Here is a 23,631-nt window from a genome sequence, read left to right on the forward strand (position 1 = left end):
ATCCTGCCTATAGTGGGGTGACCAGGCCTGTATGCAATACTCTAAATGGGGCCTAACATAGGAATTATATAAGCTATGCACCACTTCCTTACTTTGATAACTAACATTTCTATTTATAAAACCCAGGATCCTATTTGCCCTATTTCTTGCTTCTAAACATTGCTTTGAAAATTTCATAGTCCTGTCTATCAATACTCCTAAATCCTTTCCTTCCTCTACTGCCTCTAGCCAACATCCCTCCATCTCATAGCTAAAGTTTGTGTTTTCTTTACCTAAATGCATAACCTGACACTTTTTAGAATTAAACTCCATCTGCCACCTGTCTGCCCATGCTATCAGCCTGCCCAGGTCTCATTGTATTCTGTAATTGTCTTTTTCACCGTGTACTGCACATGCTATCTTAGTATCATCTGCAAACTTTGATACTTTGCTACTAATTCCTATATCTAGATCGTTAATGTACACCAAGAAAAGAAGAGGTCCTAGCACTGATCCTTGGGGTACCCCACTAACCACTTCCTTCCACTCAGACATTGCCCCATTTAATACTACTCTCTGTTTCCTATCAGAAAGCCATTCACTAATCCAATCAACTAACCTACCCCTATCCCATGTAGTCTCAATTTGTACACTAGCCTCCTATGCGGTACCTTATCAAACGCCTTGCTAAAATCTAGATATATAACATCTATGCTATTTCCATCATCTAACTCCTTGGTAATATATTCTAAGATATCGAGCAAATTTGTAAAACAGGACCTCCCTGATCTAAAGCCATGTTGGGTATCTCTAATTAATCTATTCTCATTTAAATGCTCCCAAATACTACCCTTAATGATTTTCTCTAGTATCTTACATACTATACTAGTTAAACTGATCGGTCTATAATTATTCGCATCATCCTTCCTACCTTTTTAAATATTGGAGTAACATTAGCTAACTTCCAGTCCTGAGGTATCTCAGCAAACCTAAGTGATCTTTCAAAGATTAACTTAAGTGCTTCAGAAATACTGTCTACACCCTCCCTAAGTACTCTGGCATGTAGCTCATCAGGACCACTAGCTTTCCTATCGTCTAGTTCAAGAATAAATTTCCTAATAATTCCCGGTTTTATATCAATATTTTCTAAAGCTCTTAAACTACTCATCGCACTGTTTGTAACAAGATTTCCTATTCTTTCCCTAGTAAATACTGAAGAAAATTGTTCATTCAATAATACTACTATGTCTTCATTTTGATCCACTACTACACCATCTTTTCTGAGTGGTCCAATCCTATCCTTATTTCTTTTATCACTGACCTTGTAATAACTATATAATTTTTTGGGATCTTTACTCCCAGCTCTAGCTAGTTTTATCTCTGCCTGCCTTTTACTTTTTTTATAACCTTACTCAAATCATCTCTGACCTGTCTGTACCTAATCAAATCTACATCTTCCCACTTTTCTGCAACTCTCTGTATGCCCTCTTCTTCTCTCTGATCTGGCTACCTATCTCATGAGTCCACCATAATGGCTTCCTGTTTCTCTGCCTTATATCTTTGTAAGGGATACACTGCATCACTATACCCTTTACTACAACCTTAAAAATATCCCACATCTCCTGTGCAGTTTTATTTCCAAAACTATCTTCCCAGTTTACCTCTCCTAATAACGGACGTAACCTACCATAATTGCCTTTCTGATAGTTTGGGACTCTAGTCTTATTCACTATATTATCCCTACTGGAATTAATGATAAATCTAATTATATGATGGTCACTGTTTGCTAAAGTCTCTCCTACCTCAACTTCCTTTAAACAATGCTCAATATTTGTTAGTACTATGTCTAAAACCTTCCTCCCCTTAGTAGGTTTATCTACCATCTGCACTAAATAGTTATCCTGAAAACTTTCCATAAACTTATTTTCACTAGCATCTCCTACCATCCTCTCCCAGTTTACTGACTTAAGATTAAAATCCCTAAGATAATTGTCTGACTAGTACACCCCCTATTTATCTCATCTACCATAAAGTTGTCTACCTCTGCTGACTGGTTAGGTGGTCTATAAAAAGCTCCTACTCTAATAACCTTACTTTTGTTTACTCTAACATCCAGCCATAAGGACTCTACTCTGTTATCTACCTTAATACCATTAACCTGACTGGAAATGAAGGATTTTTACATAAATAACTACTCCTCCACCTATCCTACCAATTCTCTGGTGTAAATACATAATGTATCCATCTACTTCATATTCTTTCCTATTTTCCTAAACTTTTCCTCATTTACCCATGCCTCTGTGACATATACAACATCTAAGTCCTCCTCAACTATATAACTAGATAACTCGTCCTTCTTGTTCCTAAGACTCCTGGCATTTACATAAAAACATTTAAGTCCTGCTACATTCCTAGATGCTGTCTCCTTATTTGGAATCCTAATCTTATTCTCTCCTATTTGCACCTGGAAATCTTTCCTAATCTTTTCACTATCTCTGTTTATCCTATCTAATTTATGTCTAACATCTTTCTTCTGGAATGCATTTGCTACCTCACCCTCTACACTCCATCCCAACTCCCCCCTCCAGACATCCACTCAGCACATCCACACCCTTCCTACTCAGATGCACACCATCCTTAGCATACAAATCCCTTCGTCCATAGAACCTATCCCATACATCCACAAAGCTGACACCCACATCCTTACACATCCCTTTTACCTGATCATTCACACCAATGGCTCTAGACAACCATTCCCTGGTAACATACACACGAGGCAAGATTCCTGACACTACACACCTCCTACCACTCTCCCTTATCTTGCCTAACATTTCCCAAAATCTTGCCACTAACTCCTTCAACCCACCTGCTCTAACATCGTTCCCACCTACGTGCAAAACTACTACACCCTCCCTCTCCATCCCCCCAACCCTCTTCTGCACCTCCTCACTCACTGCCTTCACACCTGCACCAGGCATACACACGTTCGTCCTCCTATCCCTGTCTTTCCCACAGAAAGTGCTATCTAAATACCTAACCTGAGAGTCACCCACCACACACACCTGAGGTGTGCTAGGCACAACCCTCCTCCTCCTCCTCTCCTCTACCCCCTTCTTTCTCCTTTCACTCACCACAACCACTTCATTCACTCCACTCTCACTCTCACTCTCTCCCTCCCCCTCCAACAAACCGAACCTATTTTCACACTCAACAGGTTTAGTCCTATCCTCCCTAACTGCCTCCGCTTTCCTTCCCCTTGCAACCTGCCATCTCTGCCCATCCTGACTACTATCTTTCCCAGTCTGGCTCGCCTGCTCCCTCTTTCCCACTCTGCTCTTCCCGACAGAGGGCCAAGCCACCCTGTCGCCCTCAGAAGGTCCAACCTTCGGCCTAACACTGATCTCCTGCCTAATTTTTTCCAGTGCCTCCCCAAGCCTCTTAACCTCCTCCTTCAACTCAAAGATGAGAACTTCGTTCGCACTTTTCCCCTCACTTAGCTTTCTCATTTCCTCTCGCAATTCTCGGAGCTCAAGAGAAAGAACTAAATTCTCGCTCTTGAGCCTACACACCATACACTCAGAAAAGTCAACGACCTTCCTGTCATGCCTTCACATCTCACACACAACAAACCCTCCCAATCCCATCTCAACACTCTCTTTCACCTCAACACTCTCTTACACGCACTCAATCACACTCTGATATACCTCAGTAGCTACCGCCATACTAATTTACAATCTGTTAACTCACAAACAAATAAAAATACTTGGTGACGGCGGGGTGGGGGAACCGCGGTGGTGGGGGGGGCCTAAGTGAGGTCAACTTGACGGTTACAAGCCTAGTCTCCTCGCTCTACCAAAATACTTTTAACTCACAAACACTGATTCTAACCACTATTTCACTCTAATCTAACACTTGCAGTACACACTTTCACTTCACTAACACTCAAAAGCACCACACACAGACACCAAGCACAAACACCACTCGCTAACTATAAAAACCACAGCCAAAAATGGAGCGCACACACAACACGTCCACTCGCCACCGCAGCTACACCAAACTCTCAAACCAAAATGCTCAATAGAAAATGGAACAGTACCAGTAGAATGGAAAAGAGCTGGGGTGGTTCCCATATATAAGAGTGGAAGGAAGGAAGAACCTTTAAATTACAGACTGGTATCACTAACTAGTGTAATATGCAAGATGTGTGAAAGAGTAATAAAGAAACAATGGATTGAGTTTCTTGAAGGCAATCAATTATTATCAAATAGCCAATTTGGTTTTAGAAAAGGTCGGTCGTGTGTAACAATTTTATTGAGTTTCTACTCTAGAATAGTTGATAAAGTACAAGAGAGAGAGGGATGGATGGATTGTTTTTATTTAGATTTAAAAAAGTCGTTTGATAAAGTGCCACACGAAAGATTACTATGGAAGTTAGAGGAGAAGGGTGGCTTAAAAGGAAGCACATTGAGATGGATGGAAAATTATTTGAGGGGGAGAGAAATAAGGATGCTAGTTAAAGATATGAAGTCCAAGTGGAGAGCAGTAGACAGCGGAGTGCCACAGGGGTCAGTATTGGCGCCAATACTTTTTCTCATATGTATAAACGACATGCCAGAGGGAGTAAACAGCTACATAAATCTGTTTGCGGACGATGCGAAACTGTGCAGAGTCATAAAACAAAAAGAGGATTGTGAAATATTGCAGGAAGACTTAAACAAGATCTGGAAATGGAGTAAAAAATGGGAGATGGAATTCAATGTGGACAAAAACCATGTCATGGAAATGGGAAAAAGTGAAAGACAACCCGTGGGAATCTATAAGATGGGAGATGGAGTAGAACTAGAAAAAGTAAAAAAGGAAAAGGACTTTGGAGTGAAGATGAAAGAAAACAATCAACTGGTAAGCCATATTGATAAAATTTCCAGAGAGACATATAATTTGCTAAGGAATATTGGATTAGCATTTCACTATATGGACAAAGAAATGATGAAGAAATTGATAAGTACTAAAATAAGACCTAAATTGGAATATGCAGGAGTTGTGTGGATCCCCCATAAAAAGAAACACATAAGGAAACTGTAGAGACTACAAAAAATGGCTACAAGAATGGTTCCAGAATTTAAAGGGATGACATATGAGGAGAGACTAAAAGCTATGGATCTACCAACCCTGGAACAGAGAAGAGAGAGAGGGATCCGATACAAGTTTATAAATTGAATAACGGAATGGATCAAGTGGATAATGAGAAACTAATCCTGAGAGAAGAATATGACATTAGAAGCACAAGATTGCATAGTAAGAAACTGAGGAAGGGAAGATATCTGAGAGATGTTAAAAAATATAGTTTCCTGCAAAGATGTGTTGAGACTTGGAACCATTTGAGTGAGGAAGTGGTGTCAGCAGCGAGTGTGCATAGTTTTAAAGAAAAATTGGATAAGTGTAGATATGGAGACGGGGCCACACAAGCATAATGCCCAGGCCCTGTAAAACTACAACTAGGTAAATACACACAAAAGAAACAATAGAAAGGTTAAAAGGAGAGAACGGGATGGTGGAAGGCCCAAAAATTATGGCAGAACTATTAAAAAATAAATTTCAGGAGGTCTTTACTATGGAATCCAAATTTGAAAAGCCACAGGGTAATAGAGAGACCATCTATATGAAAAAGTTTAAAGTAACCAAGATTAAAATAAAAGAATTAATGAAGGAACTGGATGAAGAGAAGGCAATGGGACCAGATGAAGTCTCAGGCAGAATACTGAAAGAATGTAGGGAAGAACTAGTAAGTCCTATATACAACATCATAAAATGCTCAATAGAAAATGGAACAGTACCAGTAGAATGGAAAAGAGCTGAGGTGGTTTCCATATATAAGAGTGTAAGGAAGGAAGAACCTTTAAATTACAGACCTGTATCACTAACTAGTGTAATATGCAAGATGTGTGAAAGAATAATAAAGAAACAATGGATCGAGTTCCTTGAAGACAACAAATTGATATCAAATAGCCAATTTGGTTGTAGAAAAAGATGGTTGTGTGTAACTAATTTACTGAATTTCTAGTCTAGAATAGTTGATAGAGTACAAGAGAGAGAGGGATGGGTTGAATGTATTTATTTGTAAATGAAGCCTTTAATAGTACTGATTTAGTCTAAATTAGTGTTTTTAGATGTTATAGTGATGTTTTGTGGGGTCTAGGATGGAGGTTGGTCCTTATCCCTCCTAATTTTTAAGTATCTTATGGGAGAAGTTGCTTCACGATTCGAATAAACACTGATTCGACTGATGAAAAACCGCCTTAACCCCGTCAAATTTCGAGGATCCCCTGTACATATAAATTAATAAAGATTGGCTATTTCCTTATGTGGACAGTGTGCTATCTAGATTGCAGGGTAAATGTTTGTTCGTGATCACCCTCGTTATTTTTCACAACTTTTAATTTGTCTTAACATTATTAATCTAACTTATGTAAACTAACCAAATATAACCTAGTGTAATCAAACATCACAACTATCCTACAACCTAACCAAGTAATAATAATAATAATTGCATTAAACTTAATAAAAAACATAAATACGACTGTGGGCAACATTAATATAGACTGGTTTGTTATGCATTGTTTTCAGTATCAATAGTGCTTGTAGTATCGGTATTGGCCAAAATTTTGTGGTATCGGTGACGGTATTGGTAAAAATTCTGGTATCGTTACATCTCTACTTGTAAGCAATCATCTACATATAGACCATGCTACAACTTAGTGCAGTAAAATCAGAACAAGCATGTACAGTGGTGTCTTGGAATACAAACTTAATCTGTTCAAATAGTGCAGTAAAATCAGAACAAGCATGTACAGTGGTGTCTTGGAATACAAACTTAATCTGTTCAAAATTTTATTCCTACTCCAAAACGTTCTTACCCCAAAGCATCAAGATACATGTATTCTTATGGAAGAAATTATAATTCGTTCCAAACCACCTCCCAAAACCAAAAAAATTATATTTTTCACCTAATTTCTTACTTTTTGCATACTATTACTATATATATATACTACTACTACTACTACTACTACAGTAAGTCCTCGTTACGATATGGTACTTCTTTATCCGGTAAATTCACATTTACGGTATTTGAAAATTACTACCCTCGATTCGATATAGGGTAAGAAAAATTCACAGATACAATATCGCTCATGTCATCCGAGAGGGCCCAGCACAGGGGAGCAGGGTGATGATGTCATCCATGCCACACCTCCCCGCCACTCACAGTACTAACTTTAACTTAACCACCCTTGGAGCCTGTTATCTCTTCCCCTCCCCCCCTTTTTTTTTTTTAACTGCATTACATGTTACTTACATGCATTACTAATTAGATGAATAAATGGAATATTAAAGGGTCTATTGCAAGCACAGATATATTCATAATAATTATGGCAAACATTTAAAGCCTACTACCAGCTGCGAACCATGCAGCAACTGATAAAGGGCACAGATGGGCCTGGCAAGCCCACTATCAGTGAATGGTGGAAGTTGTATAACATCAAGATGGGTCTCTGACACGAAAACAGTAATCATTCCAGGGAAAATCTGCATAATACCTCCTCAGGTTCCCTCAACTGGTGGATGTGAAACACCAAAGGCACCTCTGCTTTTGGAGATCCTGAGGAGGGATTGGTGAAATAGGACAAGTTACAGATATGAAGCTGTGATCGGAGGAGTGCAACAGAGAAGATAGGGTAACAACATAAGCAGAATAATTAGAGATAAGGAAAAGGTCAAGAATGTTGAGAATGTCTGGACTCAAATTATTAAATTATTATCTGGACACTGTACAAATTAACCGAAATCTGGATTAACGAAGGCTGGATAAACTAGGGCCAAGTGTACTTAGTTCCTTGATTGATAACTCAAAGTTAGACTACAAGAAGTCATGAACATATGAAGCCTTGGAAATTAGCTTATATTCATAACTTAGAAATCAAAGTCTGATAGCGAGTTTGTCTATTGTCAACCAAACCGTTCTTCTGCATAGACGTTTTCGGCATCACAGAAACCTAACAATGTTTGCTAATAAATAGACCATGGCCATCCTGATGAGTTGTTATTAGTCTGAAGGCATACCCTATTCAGACTATAGTAAGACACAACTTTGGTATATAGAGATGAAAGCACTGCAACACCCTCTGGTTATGTACTTTGGTTTTGGCTGCAAATTGATTTTTTCTTATTAAGAAAACCAAACAAAAATTGAAGTACACTTTTCTTGTGAAACATTAACCTGTGCAGAGTTAAGATGAGGTGTCTGGTAAGGTTTTGTGTTGTATTAAAGTTTTTTATGAATGGCAACTATATTTTGTTTTGTATGATGATGATAATCATATAAACTCAAGTAACTATAAAGAAATACCATAGTAAAATAACGAGAAAAATACTGGAAGGGGTAAAAGCATGGTAAATCAATAGATGCTTACCATATATATATATATGGAGGAGGTAGTAGACACCTACTAAAATGATAATTTACTCCCAGCGAGGTCTAACAGCACTAGTTCAGGGGATGCTGTGAACTCTCCATTAAAGCTAGTTGTGATCTTGCTGAACATTTCCCTTTGTGTCTCACAACTCAAGGGGGCAGTCACAGCCTGCCTTATAAATACAACTCTCCTTCTTCACTCAAAATTACATGCATTTGCCACACACACACACACCCTTCACTTAAAAAAAAAAAAAAAAAAAAAAAATGGCTACTCCAAATCCAGCCTTGTAGTCCCCTTCTGGGGAGGGGACCAAAAATGTTGTTGATGACCCTAAATGTCGTGACACCTCCCTCAACTTTTTCTTCATTAACATATGCAACATTCAGTCTTAGATCTAATTTTCAATCTCTGGAACACCACCTCTCCTCTACTAAACCTAATCTTCTTTTCCTCACCGAAACAGAGCTGTCTGAGGCAACTGACAGTAACCCTTTCTCAGTTCCCTCCTACTTTCTCTATTCTCATTTTTGTTCCAAAGCTGGATGTTGCATCTATCTGCTCCACGACTTAACTTAGTCATGTGCTCATACTCTAGAATCTTCCAAGTTTCCCACCATCTGGCTTTGACTCAATAGTCACTCAAACTAAATTCATATGTGCTGTCTATCTCTCCCTAACTCCTCTGACTATAGTAAATTCTTTCACTATTTAACTACTAAAGTAGAGTTCATTCTGTCTGTATTTTATTGCCCTTGACTGGCCTTCTCTCCTACATAAAAAAATAAAAAGATATATGGTAATATAGAGATGACTACTCAATACATACTGCAAGACGATGGTTATCATCTCCTGAATTAAACCAGCTCCCAAACACTGAAAACTTAACAGTTTGGGTCCTTTCCTATTACCCTACTGCATAATTTTGGGGTAATTTAGTTATCTAGGCTTGCTATTATCACAGTAATTCCAGTATGTTTTGCATTTGTCTTGTGAAATGGTTGGCTGTTACATTGCATAAACTGATCTCAGCTTTGAATTTTTGTAGTTTTTAGTAACAGGGACCAATTAGTACAAGTTTCTCATGCTATTTGATGGTTTGCAATATGATAATTTGATTATCTGATCATTATCCCTTTTATCCACTTACTCATCTTCCAATGTGACAGCTCATTTATCCGAAAAATGAACTGTTAGGGTGGGTTAGAATGAGGTTAGAAAGAGAAAAGTTCATGCCGAGGGAAGCAGTATTTCAATAGTAGCTCACTATCACTCAGTGACATGGAGTCAAGGTAATCCTCATGGTATGATCACATATGAATACAGAGATATGATGATATCCATTATAGTAGGCAACAGAGGAGTAGAAGCATGAATAATGTGGTGAATGCAATGCACAAGCTTAAGGGGTCACAAGATTATCCTCTTGAAAATCCTAATAACTTCCAATATTTTTCCATTAGGTGACACAATAAGTGTGATGAGTGAGGAGGGAACTGTGTATGGTGATGATACCTCCAGTCTCTGTGGAGACTGGGGAACTGATGGCAGTGATCCTACTCGAGATCTGCTCTCCCGTCCTCCTGACCCCCCACCCCAGCCTACTCCTCGTCCACCTCCTCATGCTGAGGTACAGTTGAGGTACCTCTTGCAGGTATGTATAATATCCTTGTTACATTTGTACAAATGATGTACAGTGGAAGAACACATTTGGCAAGTAATTGGTGCTGAAATAATCTTGCCAAACATGACACTTTTAAGTGCAAATACCTAGCTAAATAAGTCGGGCAGGGTAAGAAATTTGCCAAATTGAAAAGAGAGATCTGTGTAAGTTATTCTAGTGGGAGATTTGAATACCTCAGTGTAATACTTAGAAACCTTCTACACTCCATAACATAACATAACATTAGATCTTGTGTGAAACACAAAAGATATATATAAAGAAAACGGGGGAAATTTCTTACCCACAGTTTGGGTGGTTTCTTTTTCTTTTTCTGTTTTACACATAATTTCATATATCTGAGTTTACATTTTCTTGACATGAAAGTGCAAAAGTTCCTACTTTTACATCAAATTGAAATGCCCAAAAGGAGAGAGAGAGAGAGAGAGCGCTGTGTTATCGTAGCTTGGGGGGTATTTCTTAGCGGCAGGTTCTGCCATGAATTTTTTATATGCAATAACTTTGCTCTCAGAGGTCATAACATGTTAAAAATTACATCGTTGTACTCAGAATAACCCAAAGAAATATGTTTTTATAAGGAAAAAAAATATTTTTAGCATTTTTGACAGGTGTGATTTTTCCCCGTTGTAATAGACTGAAAGTAAATCAACTCCCCGTATTTTAAGGGTTAGTAGAATCTGCTGACTTGAAAATAGTAGCGACAGTAGATGGAGTCAAGCCATGGTGGCAAGCAATGCTGTTAGTTTTCTGGCCTTTCTCGTGTCTGTGAATAGTATCCAGCTTCACTTTGAGAGTAAGAGACTTCCTGGTCTTTTTAGCAATACTAGGCGACATTGCAGGGCTGGTTGCAGGGCATTTTGGTAGAACGTTAAGCGAGGGAAGATGATCTGTTGCTGGGTGCTGTTATTGTTTTGAACTAAGAGTGAGTAAGGGTAGGGGAGCAAGTGGTGCACATTTTGTCCACGAGAGGGACTGGTGTATTCAAAAGCCTGTCAGCTTGCGTGATACGTCTGGGCTTTCAAACTTAGAAAAAATTACTTGGATAAAATTTTGTTTAAGCGAGTTTGGTGTTCGTTATATGAGTAGATGGTAGTAAAAGGAAACGTTCATTGTAGCGAAATTTCGTTGTGTGAACGTTTGTTAATCAGGGGTTGCCTGTAATTCAGTTTAAAAGCCGAAGCATTGCTATACATTAATAATAAAAAGAAATGGTACGAAATACAGTATTATGATAAAACATGATAAATACATGAAACAATACTAGGAAAGTATGCAAATAAATATGTATTAATTTGACAATGAATTATATAATTAAAATTCAAATTATTTTAACTGTCATATTTGATGGTTCATAAATGCATGGACTCATATGACACACCCACTTTTGGCAGGCAATGAAAAAAAAAAAAAAAAAAAAAGATAAATGAGCAGATTTAAGCTCTGGACATCAAGTGAAGGATTTCACTTGATATTTGAAGATTCGCATGCATTTAGATCACTACTGGATCCCAATATTTTGCATTTAAAAAACTTTGATCTCTGCTAGTAGGCTACATACTAATGTATATGTAAACATATACATTGGTACCTTGAGATACAGGTTTAATTTGTTCCATGATGGAGCTTGTATCTCAAAAGGCTCATATCTCAAAACAATTTTTCCCATTGAAATGCATTGAAATGCCATTAATCTGTTCCAGCCTCCCCAAAAAGAGCACCCCTAATTTTTTTTCTACGTGCTTTCAGGTAAGAAAAAGGTATTTATAAGTAATAGTTATTGCACAGAAACATAATGAAACATAACAAAAGATAATGTGAATAGATAAATTATTCTTATAAAGTATATGTATTTGTCTGGGAGGATGCATTCCATGAGACATTACCATTTCCAACACTCACTTGGGACTGTCATTCAGCTGGAGTATACAAATAATACTGGGTACTCTGATAATCACAGAAAAGCTCGTTGATGATCCTGTAAACATTATTCATTGAATAAATGAAGTTTTAAGTAAGAGAGAGAGAGAGAGAGAGAATAGAGGCCACACCACCACAGCCATGGAGGTTTGTTTACATTGTTCCCCATAAGCGTCGATGGAGAAGATAGGTGGAGATAAGAGAAATTTGTTTTGCCTTTTCAGTTGCGTACACATGCATACTTTATCATTGCATGAAAATATATGAAATAGCAGCAAGAGTTTATTTAGTGTTCTTACTTTGGAGACAGACTTTTTTCATCTAATGGTGGTAAATGGTGGAGGAGGAGAAGGGAGGGAGGAAAGGATGCAGGCATCATTCTCATGTAAACAAATGTAAATTAAAACTGCACTTTCTTTTGGAAAAAAAAAAAAACACAGTAAATAGTGTGAAAATGATGAAAGAACAATCACAGTGCATGAGAACCATGGGAAACACATAGATACTAACTCAGCTGAGGCTGGACTGATGTGCCGAGCCGCCAACCTGCGGCAACATCCTCAAGCATGACTTGTATCTCAAAAAATTTGTAACTCGCAGCTCACATCTCAAGGTACCTCTGTACCTGGCATATAGCATTGGCAGTAACTGTGAGAGAGAGTCAGAGACTACTACAAGGCTAATAATCATAAATTTTTTATCTTTTTTTTTTTTTTTTTTTTTTTTTTTTTTTTACATGTCTGAAAGGTAAGAATGTTAAAAGATTGGTGCAATTTTAATTGTATGAAAGTGTATCTTACCTCAAGGAGTAGTACTAGCATTATACTAAAGAATGCAGTGAAAATTGCCTGTTTCAAGATCAAATGATGGATAAGGTGGTGAATGTGGGATCGGGCAGACCTCCACGCATAAGTTTGAATCCCACCACATACCACTTTGGAGCTATACCATTTGTCAAGTGATTTAAAGTTACCTACATGTCACCATGATAGCCAGGTTCTGGGTTGTTACACCAAAGATGCACTTGGGTGGTGATATGGGCCCTAATATGGGTACCACTATAAATAAAATTGCCTGTGCCACTAATGGGCGGAAGCTTAACAGTGCTTCCCACATATACTCTTCAAGTATGTCTACAAGTGCTATGGGCCATAACATAAAAAAAAAAAAAAGCGGACACCAACTGCAATTGTTTTGGTTCATACAATGCATGATGCATAGTCACTTGGCAAATTCTTCTTGACAGGTATCATTCTATGTGAATTACCAGTAAGTATGATCTATCATATATTGGTACCTTGAAAGAGTTATTTTGTGGTGTGGTATCTATCATCCCTTTGTTTACATCTATGAAGATGTCTAGGGTTTGATTTTAGAACCTCAGCCTCTGTTGCCACCAACCACTGTCTCAATACTGAACCTTGGCCTCATAGGATGCAGGATCTTTTCCTGAGGCTTTTTTTTTTGGAGAAAAGGTGCATCTTATGAGCCATTAAATATAGTACATATTACTTTTTAGCAGATATTCTTATTACTCTTGCAATTAATTTTATTTTCCATTGTCAACCAGTAACACTCACCACTATGAAAACTGTGCTGATGCAAGGGAGGAGGAGGCAGCAGTTGTTGATGGAATTCGAGATGGCAGACATAAGGGAGGGAGAGGGGGAGGTGGCAGGTGTGAGGAAGTGTGAGGCAGCAGGCTTGAGGGAGTGTGAGGGTGGCAAAAATGTGAGGGAGATAGGGGAGGGATATGGGTATTAAGCCATCTGTATCTGCACCACATGGTTAAATTTCACTCAGCAAACCTATGCCAAGTACAAAGGATGGTTATGCCTATCTCATCCTACCCTATAATTAAAAGACACTGAAATGGCTTTACGCACCTTTTTTTATGATTAACCATTGATTTTCCTTCTAAGTACAGTTAAAATCATGTTTATTCATCCAAATATCATGAGAAAACAGCATTTGATAATATTCTGCCGAATATGTCATCACTGTTAGCTACTGTGTATATTTGGGTATGGAGTTGAGTGAGTAGTACTTGTATATTTTGGTACTTGGTAACTAAGTAAGAGTAAAGAAGAAGTTTTCCAAAATTATTTCCAGAAGATATCTTAAAGGTTATAAAATTACTCTAAGGAGAGAAGAATAAAAGATTTTATGCTACAAAGAGTAATTAGTAATAAAGAGATTTTGAAGAAAAATGTGATGAAAAATATACATGCTGAAGGAATCATTGAATGCTTTGTGTCTTTCTTCAGGTGTTGCTTGAGGCTGGGTGTCTGGAATGGAGTGTTGTGGTTGCAGTGGTACTACGTGATGCCCTGGCTGTGTTGCGAGTAGTGACACTGGCCAGGGCACCTGATGTGCCAGCTCAGGTTATAAACAGACTTACAGCTGGACTTCAGGACCTTCTGCTCTTCACCACTACTGAATGGTTAGCTAATATATATTTCTACCCAAATTTACCATAGCGCTATTATGAAATATCACTATGCATGCCCTTCATGATTAATTTTTCCTTATCACTATAATAGATAAAATTACTTGTTTATTTCAGCTTGGGCTACCAGAACTTTTTAGGTGCCATCATGAGTCAAGTGAAGGTGCTGGAAAGGCTAGCCAGTACAAGGGAGGTGTCCAGGACACCCAGTCCCCCTTCTTCTCGTCCCCCTTCCACTAGTAAGGAGTCAGAGCCTTCACCCTCAAATGCAGAAGCATGTGTCAGAACCACTATACAGACTGCACCTCCTATATCCAATCAGCAACAGGCTGCTCCTCAGCAGTCATTAAAGCAGCAACAGCAAAATCAGCAACCTGCACAGTTGTCACAGCAACTCCCTCAGCAACAGTTGCAGCAGCCAACCATACAAAGAATGTCAATATTGCCCCGCCAAACTTCTGGCACCACTGAGACCTTAGCAGAGGAAACTTTGTCTCAAGCATCAGAAGAAGAATTGTTAGTTGAGGAGGAGGATCCCATGGCAGTTGAGGAAGGGGGCAGTGCAGCATGTGTAGTGTCTTAGGCTGTACTGCAAGTTGCAGGTAAGCTTTCTTTTACAATTTAAATATTTTTAAAATTTTTTTTTAAAGTGAAGAGGTAAGTTAATTTAATTATAGAGCAGTGAAATATGCTCTCACTTTACTATGTAGATGGTACAATAATACATCATCTATGGAAGTATGCATGAAAGGGTTGACCTAAATTGCTTTGGTACCAGGATAGCAGTTTAACTGACTGAAAATGATAGTACATATTTAAAAATGGAAATTTTATATATCAGTCTATCTATACCAGATTGAGCCCTGCAGAGATGGCTAGACAAGACTAGGTGTATCTCCCTCTCCCTGTCCCCACATAAAGATAAGCACACACATATTATGTAAGATCACAAAATGTAAAGACTGATGAATTAAGAAATCGAGAAGTTAGGTATGAGATAGTAATAGTGAAGTGCACTTAAATCTCAGTTTAAAAGATTTCATAGTTAACAGACACTATATATCTGCCTCTGGAAGGGTGGACTACACAATTCAGAAAGTCTTCAAGTTAAAAAATGTGTGGTTAGTGGCACAACAGTTGGTGCAGGTGGTGAGAGATTCCTTCCAAATCAGTCTTGTTACCTCATGACTAATTCATGTTTGTGTTTCTACCTATTTCTTGTTTATTTCTGTATTTCATTTAACAAAATGCCCCCTCAAGATATGAACACAAAACATGTAAACTTTGACTTAATGCAGAAAAACAAAGAAACAACATTAAAAATAATACGATCCATCCCTGAAATACAGTCATCTCTCAATTAAGCCGTGTTTGAATAACGTGATTTCAGTTTAACAGGACTTGGTATTTAAGGACATATGATTAAATAATGCGATTTATTCAATTTAACATGGGTCAGCTTGACTTGACATCATGCACACCCACGCTGCTTTTAGTGGGAACTGCACTGAAACACTCAGGGCCAGGGTTACTGTTTCCGTGTCAGAGACCCATCTCTGTGCTGAACGCATAACAGAGGTGATGGTGTCTGGCATGGAGGCGTACATTCCTCATTCTTTTTCTTAACCTAAATCTTCTAAACCTTGGTTTAACAGTCTGTTCTCGTGCTATACACGATAGAGAGGTTGCCCACAAAAGGTACTTGAGCCTTCCATCTCCTAAATCTCATGCACTTTATATTTCTGCTTGGAATTATGCCAAGTCTGTTCTTCAGTTTGCCAAACACTCCTTCATAAATAGAAAATGTCAAAATCTTTCAAACTCTAACTCCCCTCGTGACTGGCATCTGCCCTAAAAATGTCTCTGGTAACTTTACATTCATATTTCCCTCCTTTATTTCATCCTGATGGCACCACAGCCATCTCATCTGTCTCTAAAGCTGAACTCTTCTCTCAAACCTTTGCTAAAAACTCCACCTTGGATGATTCTGGGCTTGTCTCTCCCTCTCCTCCTCCCTCAGACTATTTCATGCCTACAATTAAAATTCTTTGTAATGACATTTTCTATGCCCTTGCTGGCCTAAACCCTCGGAAGGTTTATGGGCCTGACGAGGTTCCTCCAATTGTTCTCAAAAACTGTGCTTCCGTGCTTGCACCTTGCCTGGTCAAACTCTTTCAACTGTGTCTATCGATTTCTACTTTTCCTTCTTGCTGGAAGTTTACCAGCATTCAGCCTGTTCCTAAAAAGCGTGACCATTCTAATCCCTCAAACTACTGTCCTATAGCTTTAACCCCTTCACTCCGTATGTTAAAAAAGCCCGCCTGTATGATATACGGGTGGTAGTGCGCCCGAGGCTGGAAACTCGTGCAAGCTTGTCATACTTGTCGTCTTTGTGTATTATGCTGCTATTTTTTAGTCACTATATCGCCTTCAAAGAGGGAAGTGGACGCCTCTCGGAGAAAGAGAGAGAGAGAGAGAGAGTGTGACATTTGCTAATATTTTAGACACAAGCGGACGCATGTAGCTTATCTTCGAGAGGAAGAAGGGGAGGAAGGGAAGGAGAGGAAACGAAGGGAGAGAGAGAGAGAGAGAGAGAGAGAGAGAGAGATTAGAAAATTTGTTGTTTTTGTGTGTGTGTGTGTGTGTGTGTGTGTGTGTGTGTGTGTGTGTGTGTGTGTGTGTGTGTGTGTGTTTTCACGAATGTTACAAGGCGGGATGCATGTAACTTATCTTTCGAGAGGGAGAGGGGGAGGGAGGGAAGGGAGATGGGGAAGGAGGAAAGGGAGATGGGAGAGAGAGAGAGAGAGAGAGAGAGATGGGAACAGTCTATGCCATTGGGTAATTTTAGACACAAGGCGGGACGCATGTAGCTTATCTTTAGTGATTGGTGGAGACAAGAATGGTGGGAGGAGCACTAGGATTTCAAGGACAGCATACGGCGTGTGTAGTTGGTATCCAACACACTAAACGGGACAACTGAACTGAAGAAAGCTCAGAAAAGAAATATGATGTCTACGTAGGCATCACCGTATTTGCTACTGGGGCTTCATGACGCCCACATAGGCGTCACCGTAGTGAAGGGGTTAATCTCTTGCCTGGCTAAAGTTTTTAATCTATCCTCAATAGGAATATTTTTAAACATCTGTCACTTCACAATCTTCTATCTGATTGTCAGTATGGCTTCCATCAAGGTCGCTCTTCTGGTGATCTTCTGGCATTCCTTATTGAGTCTTGGTCATCCTTTTTTAAAGATTTTGGTGAAATTTTTGCTGTCGCGTTAGACATATCAAAAGCTTTTGATAGTCTTGCACAAAGCTTTGATTTCAAAACTGCTCTCTTATGGTTTCTATCCTTCCCTCTAGAACTTTATCTCAAGTTTCCTTTCCGACCATTTTATTGCAGCTGTGGTAGACAGTTACTGTTCTTCTCCTAAATCTATTAAGAGTGGAGTTCCTCAGGGGCCTGTCCTGTCACCTACTCTCTTTCTAATAATCATTAGTAATCTTAACCAAACATCTTGCTTTATTCACTCCTACGTTGATGATACCACCCTACACCTTTCCACATCCTTTCAGAGACAATCAACCCCTCAGGAAGTCAACAGATTACGCAGGGATGCCACAGAATGCCTGGCTTCTGATCTTTCTAAGATTTCTGATTGGGGCAGAGAAAAACTTAGTAGTGTTCAATGCTTCAAAAACTCAATTCCTCCATCTATCAAATCGACATAACCTTCCAGACAACCAGAGCTGGGCACTTCCATACCTTGGTCTGCACCTCTGCTCCTCCGTAGCTGCGGACCACCAAACGAGGTGCGGAGGTTCGAAGTACGGAAAGATTTTAAGAAGTGTGGAAGTAACAGGTACAGAAAGGCGACATTTTAAGTATGTACCTCTGCACCTAAGACTTCCGCACCTGAGAATTTCAAGGAAAAAAATAAAGACACGTAGCATTACTTTTGGCCGTTTTTGGCGGTCTCTGCTACCAGGCTTATTTTCCCGCCATTTGAGTGACATCACTCATTCAGGTCTAAGCATGCTCTCCCCCTCTCTCTCTCTCTCTCTCTCTCTCTCTCTCTCTCTCTCTCTCTCTCTCTCTCTCTCTCTCTCTCTCTCTCTCTGATGATGATGATGATCATGATAGTAATTATAATAATAATAAGTTACAATGACTTCCAGTTACTGCTAACCATACATACATTACGAAGATTGCAAGCATACATAATCCCCATTTTGTTTTATATATATATATATATATATATATATATATATATATATATATATATATATATATATATATATATATATAGGCAACCCCTGCTTAACGAACAGGTTACGTTCCTAAAAAAAACCTTCATTAAGCGAATTTTCGTTAAGCGAACCAATTATAACAAGTTTAACCCCTGACTTGAACTTCCACTGAGAGTAAACAAAGCGAGAGTGCATCATAGTACAGTAAAAGGTTTAATGAAAGTAAAAATTATGAAGTTAAACATTTAAGCAGTTTAATCTAAGACTACTGTATTGTACGGCTTGCAAGACACTGCATCTTGGAAGACGCATCCTAATATTTGAAAGAAATTTCTAAGAAAAAAAAAGTCATTCTCATACAAGAACGCATTCACCATATACCTGACCACTGAACACAAAAACATCAGAAGCAAGGAGTCTGCAAGACACTATTGTTTCACCACTCATTACAAATTTGCTGGAGCACTCACCACAAATTTAAAACTATGTAAATAAAAACATCATAGGTAAATACATATACACAGTGAAACAGTCCATCTCTTCTTGTTTTAGTGGTGGGTGATGGCATGTTTTGGACCTGTTGTTTACATTACGGAATCACTTGTCCGATTGCGAAACCAAACACGTCAGTGCTGCAGTTTGTATTTATTTTATTTTGCAATCGTGCTTCATAGGCTTTATCAATGTGAATACAATTCACAAGTGGAGTTTTGACTCTTGCTTGAATGAGTAAGCCACTTGGATGTTTTATTAATAAAGGTATAAAGGCACCTGGCATGTGTGTGCGTTCGTGTGCATGTATGTGTGTGTTGCAATGAGATGAGGGAGCGGCCCGTTTTCTCCACACACTGAGTAGGCTGCAGGAAGGATTATGGTATTGTAAATACTTGTAACACCCAAGTACTGAGTTTACATAATATAAAAGGCTGAATTAAATGGTACTTAAGCTAACACCATAATGTAATGACTCAACATACAAATCCAGGTCGCTATCTGTCAAGTATCCAAGCTCACTTAAGGTTGGATGCTGCCTTACAATACAACATTCATCTTGGAAGATGCATTAGTATTTTTCAGGGTATTTTTTAGGAAAAAAAGTGCTTCTTGTAAGCCGTAAAATACGGTAAGTCATTATAATGTACACTAATTTATGTATGTAAGTAACTTTATAATGTTGATGATCTTAAATTTATGAAGGGAGGGAGAGTGGAGCAGGAAGTACGCTAGCTGGCAACCTGTGGAATGTAAACAAAGGGCGTATCATTGTACTGCATACAAAACTTATGTACCACATTTCCATAAGGCTTTCCATTTTATTGTAGAGTCACGAGTTCAGGTGGTTCTTTTAGCTTGCAAGGAAGATATGATCTCACCAGCCTTCTTAATAGAGTCTGCTGACTTGAAAATGGTAGACAGTAGATGGAGTCAAGTCATGGTGGGATGCAATGCTATTAGTTTTCTTGCCTATCTCATGTCTGTGAATAATATCCAGCTACACTTCGAGAGTAAGAGATTTCCTGGTCTTCTTAGCAACGCTAGGCAACATTGCAGGGCGTTTTAGTGGCATGTTGAGCGAGGGAAGACGAGCTGCTGCTAACGCTGTTATAGTTTTGAACTAGGGGAGTGAGTGGTGCGCGTGTTGTACACGAGAGGTGCTGGTGTATTCAAAATCCTGTTGGCTTGCGTGATATGGCAAGGCTTTCAAACTTGGAAAAAATTTCCTGGATAAAATTTCATTAAAGCGAGTTTGGTGTTCGTCAAATTAGCAGATGGTAATAAAAGGAAACCTTCGATGTAGCGAAATTTTGTTGTGTGAACCTTCGTTAAGCGGGGGTTGCCTGTGTGTGTGTGTGTGTGTGTGTGTGTGTGTGTGTGTGTGTGTGTGTGTGTGTGTATATATATATATATATATATATATATATATATATATATATATATATATATATATATATATATATATATATATATAGATAGATAGATAGATAGATAGATATATAGATATATATATATATATATATATATATATATATATATATATATATATATATATATATATATATACATACATATACAGGTAACTCAATTTACCCGATAGGTGCATTCCAAGAGGCATCGCATATATCAAAATTTGCGTAAAACAAACTTGTAATTCTCGTAAGAAACAATAGATAATAGGGGGGACGTGGGATGTGATCCAAAAAAATTTGTACAAAATACTCTATTTATTTGGCTAAATTAACATGTTTTGATTATTTACCATTCTAAATACTAGAAATGTATTTGAAGTAAAGGGAAAAGCAAGAAATAATAAGAGAAAACAACAAAACAAAGAATACGTAAACACAACACTCACTGCATCACTGCCTTCACCACTCACACCACAGTCAGTCACCATCTTCCTCTGAGCTTTTTCACTTTATCAAAAATCCATTTATCAAAAATAACCCCACAGTATAAAAGTAAACACTAGTAAAAAAATAAATGCAGGATGTCAATGTCTTCACCCCTCACAAGCACACTCCGTTGCTGTCCACCTCCTAGTCAAGGACATCATCATCCAACTGCGCTTCCTCTGCTTCCTCCTCTTCCACGGGATCATCCAGATCCTCTTCTGGTACTACCGTATTTTACGGCTTACAAGACACACTTTTTTTCCTAAAAAATACCCTGAAAAATACTAGTGCGTCTTCCAAGACGAATGTTGTATTGTATGGCAACATCCAACCTCAAGTGAGCTTGGACACTTAACCGAAAGCGACCTGAATTTGTACGTTGAGTCATTACATTATGATGTTAGCTTAAGTACTTTATAATTCAGTCTTTTATATTATGTAAACTCAGTACTTAGCTGTTACAAGTATTTACAATACCATAATCCTTCCTGCAGCCTACTCAGCGCATGGAGAAAACGGGCCGCTCCCTTCCCTCATTGCAACACACAAATACATGCACATGAGTCATGATAATGTTAAGGAATGAGATGGTGATAAACCAAGTGGAATGTGGGGTGGGGATAGAAAAGCAAAAGTACTGTACTGTATGTTAAGATGCATATTAATAAAAAAAGAATTAACAATCATTGTAACATATGTGCCGCCAAAAACAAATTCATGGACCAATCAAGAATATAAAGACATGATAGATGACACAATAAGGAGTCTAACGAGAATCATTAAAGAAAGGAGAAAAGTGATATTAGTAGATTTCAGCTGTAAAGAAGTGAACTGGGAAAATTATGAAAGTGGTATGGGGAAAGAAGCCTGGGGAGAAAGATTCCTGAACCTAATGATAGATAATATGATGGACCAAAGAGTAAAGGAAAACATAAGATTCAGAGGAAACAACGAACCGGTGAGATTGGACCTGGTTTTTGCAAGGGGTATACAAATGAATGATGATATAAGATATAAGTGCCCATTGGGAAAGAGTGATCATGTAATATTAGAAATGGATATAGAAGAGGTAAAAGAAGATAGAGATGAATCATACAAAGGAGACCAATTAAATTACAGAAAGGCTGATATTGAGAATCTCAAGAACTATTTCAAATATGCTAACTGGGAGGAATTGGAAAACTCTGAGGGGGTGCAAGAGAAATATAACTTATTTTTGGAAATATACAAAACAGGAGTCAAGGAATATGTCCCGAAATATAGACCTAAGGAAGAAGGAAAGAAAGATTGGTTTAATGCAAAGTGTGCCAGGGCATAGGAGAAAAGGGATGGAGCGTGGAAAAGGTGGAGGAGAAATAGAAATGCAGTAAATAAGGTAAACTTCTAGATAGCAAGAAATGAATATGTTAAAGTGAGGAAGGAAGAGGAGAGGATCTATGAAAAGGACATAGTCGGAAAATGCAAGCAGCAACCAAAATTGTTCTACAGATTCATAAATGGAAAAATAAGACAAAAAGAAACAATAGAAAGGTTAAAAGGAGAAAATGGGATGGTGGAAGAGCCAAAAAGTATGGCAGAACTGTTAAATAATAAGTTCCAGGAGGTCTTTACTAAGGAATCCAAATTTGAAAGACCACAGGGTAATAGAGAGACCATCTATATGGAAGAAATTAAAGTAACCAAGCTTGAAATAAAAGAATTAATGAAGGAACTAGATGAAGAAAAGGCAATGGCACCGGATGAAGTCTCAGGCAGAATACTGAAAGAATGTAGGGAAGAACTAGCATAATGGATAAGGTGGTGATCGTGGGTCGGGCAGACGTTCAAGACATAGGTTGAATAACGACAGAAAAAATGCCATTTGTCAGTGGAAAGTTACCTAAATATCACCATGATACCCAGGTTCTAGGTGGTTACACTCAAGATGAGCTTGGGCGGTGATATGGGCCCTAATATGGCTACCACTATAAATAAAATTGCCTGCGCCACTAATGGGCGGAAGCTGAACAGCGAATACATCTTTAAATGTGTACAGGCGCTATAGGCCTTACTGTAAAAAAAAAAAAAGAAAGAAAAAAAAAAAGTCCTATATACATCATAAAATGCTCAATAGAAAATAGAACAGTACCAGTAGAATGGAAAAGAGCTGAGGTGGTTTCCATATATAAGAGCAGAAGGAAGGAAGAACCTCTAAATTACAGACCAGTATTACTAACTAGTGTAATATGTAAGATATGTGAAAGAGTAATAAAGAAACAATGGATCGAGTTCCTTGAAGACAACAAATTATTATCAAATAGCCGATTTGGTTTTAGAAAAGGTCGGTCGTGTGTAACAAATTTACTGAGTTTCTACTCTAGAATAGTTGATAGGGTACAAGAGAGAGAGAGGGATGGGTTGATTGTATTTACTGGGATTTAAAAAAGGCATTTGATAAAGTGCCACATGCAGGGTTACTGTGGAAATTAGAGGAGAAGGGTGGTTTAAAAGGAAA

At 38.3% G+C, this 23,631-nt stretch overlaps 1 protein-coding gene across 4 annotated transcripts in view; it reads left to right on the forward strand.

Annotated features, from left to right (window-relative positions):
- Positions 1-23,631, forward strand: part of LOC123500100 (guanine nucleotide exchange factor subunit Rich-like) — a 303,302-nt gene that overhangs the window by 252,544 nt on the left and 27,127 nt on the right. For all 4 annotated transcript variants that reach the window (XR_006673172.1, XM_045248758.1, XM_045248759.1 and 1 more), the window contains 3 exons: positions 9,911-10,101; positions 14,313-14,488; positions 14,612-15,096. Coding sequence is in view for 3 of the 4 variants with exons in the window: in XM_045248758.1 (XP_045104693.1) it covers positions 9,911-10,101; positions 14,313-14,488; positions 14,612-15,077 (833 nt within the window). In the remaining variant the exon portion in view is untranslated. The remainder of the gene's footprint in view (positions 1-9,910; positions 10,102-14,312; positions 14,489-14,611; positions 15,097-23,631) is intronic.

This window comes from Portunus trituberculatus, chromosome 50, assembly GCF_017591435.1.
Source record: "Portunus trituberculatus isolate SZX2019 chromosome 50, ASM1759143v1, whole genome shotgun sequence".
Taxonomy (NCBI): domain Eukaryota; kingdom Metazoa; phylum Arthropoda; class Malacostraca; order Decapoda; family Portunidae; genus Portunus; species Portunus trituberculatus.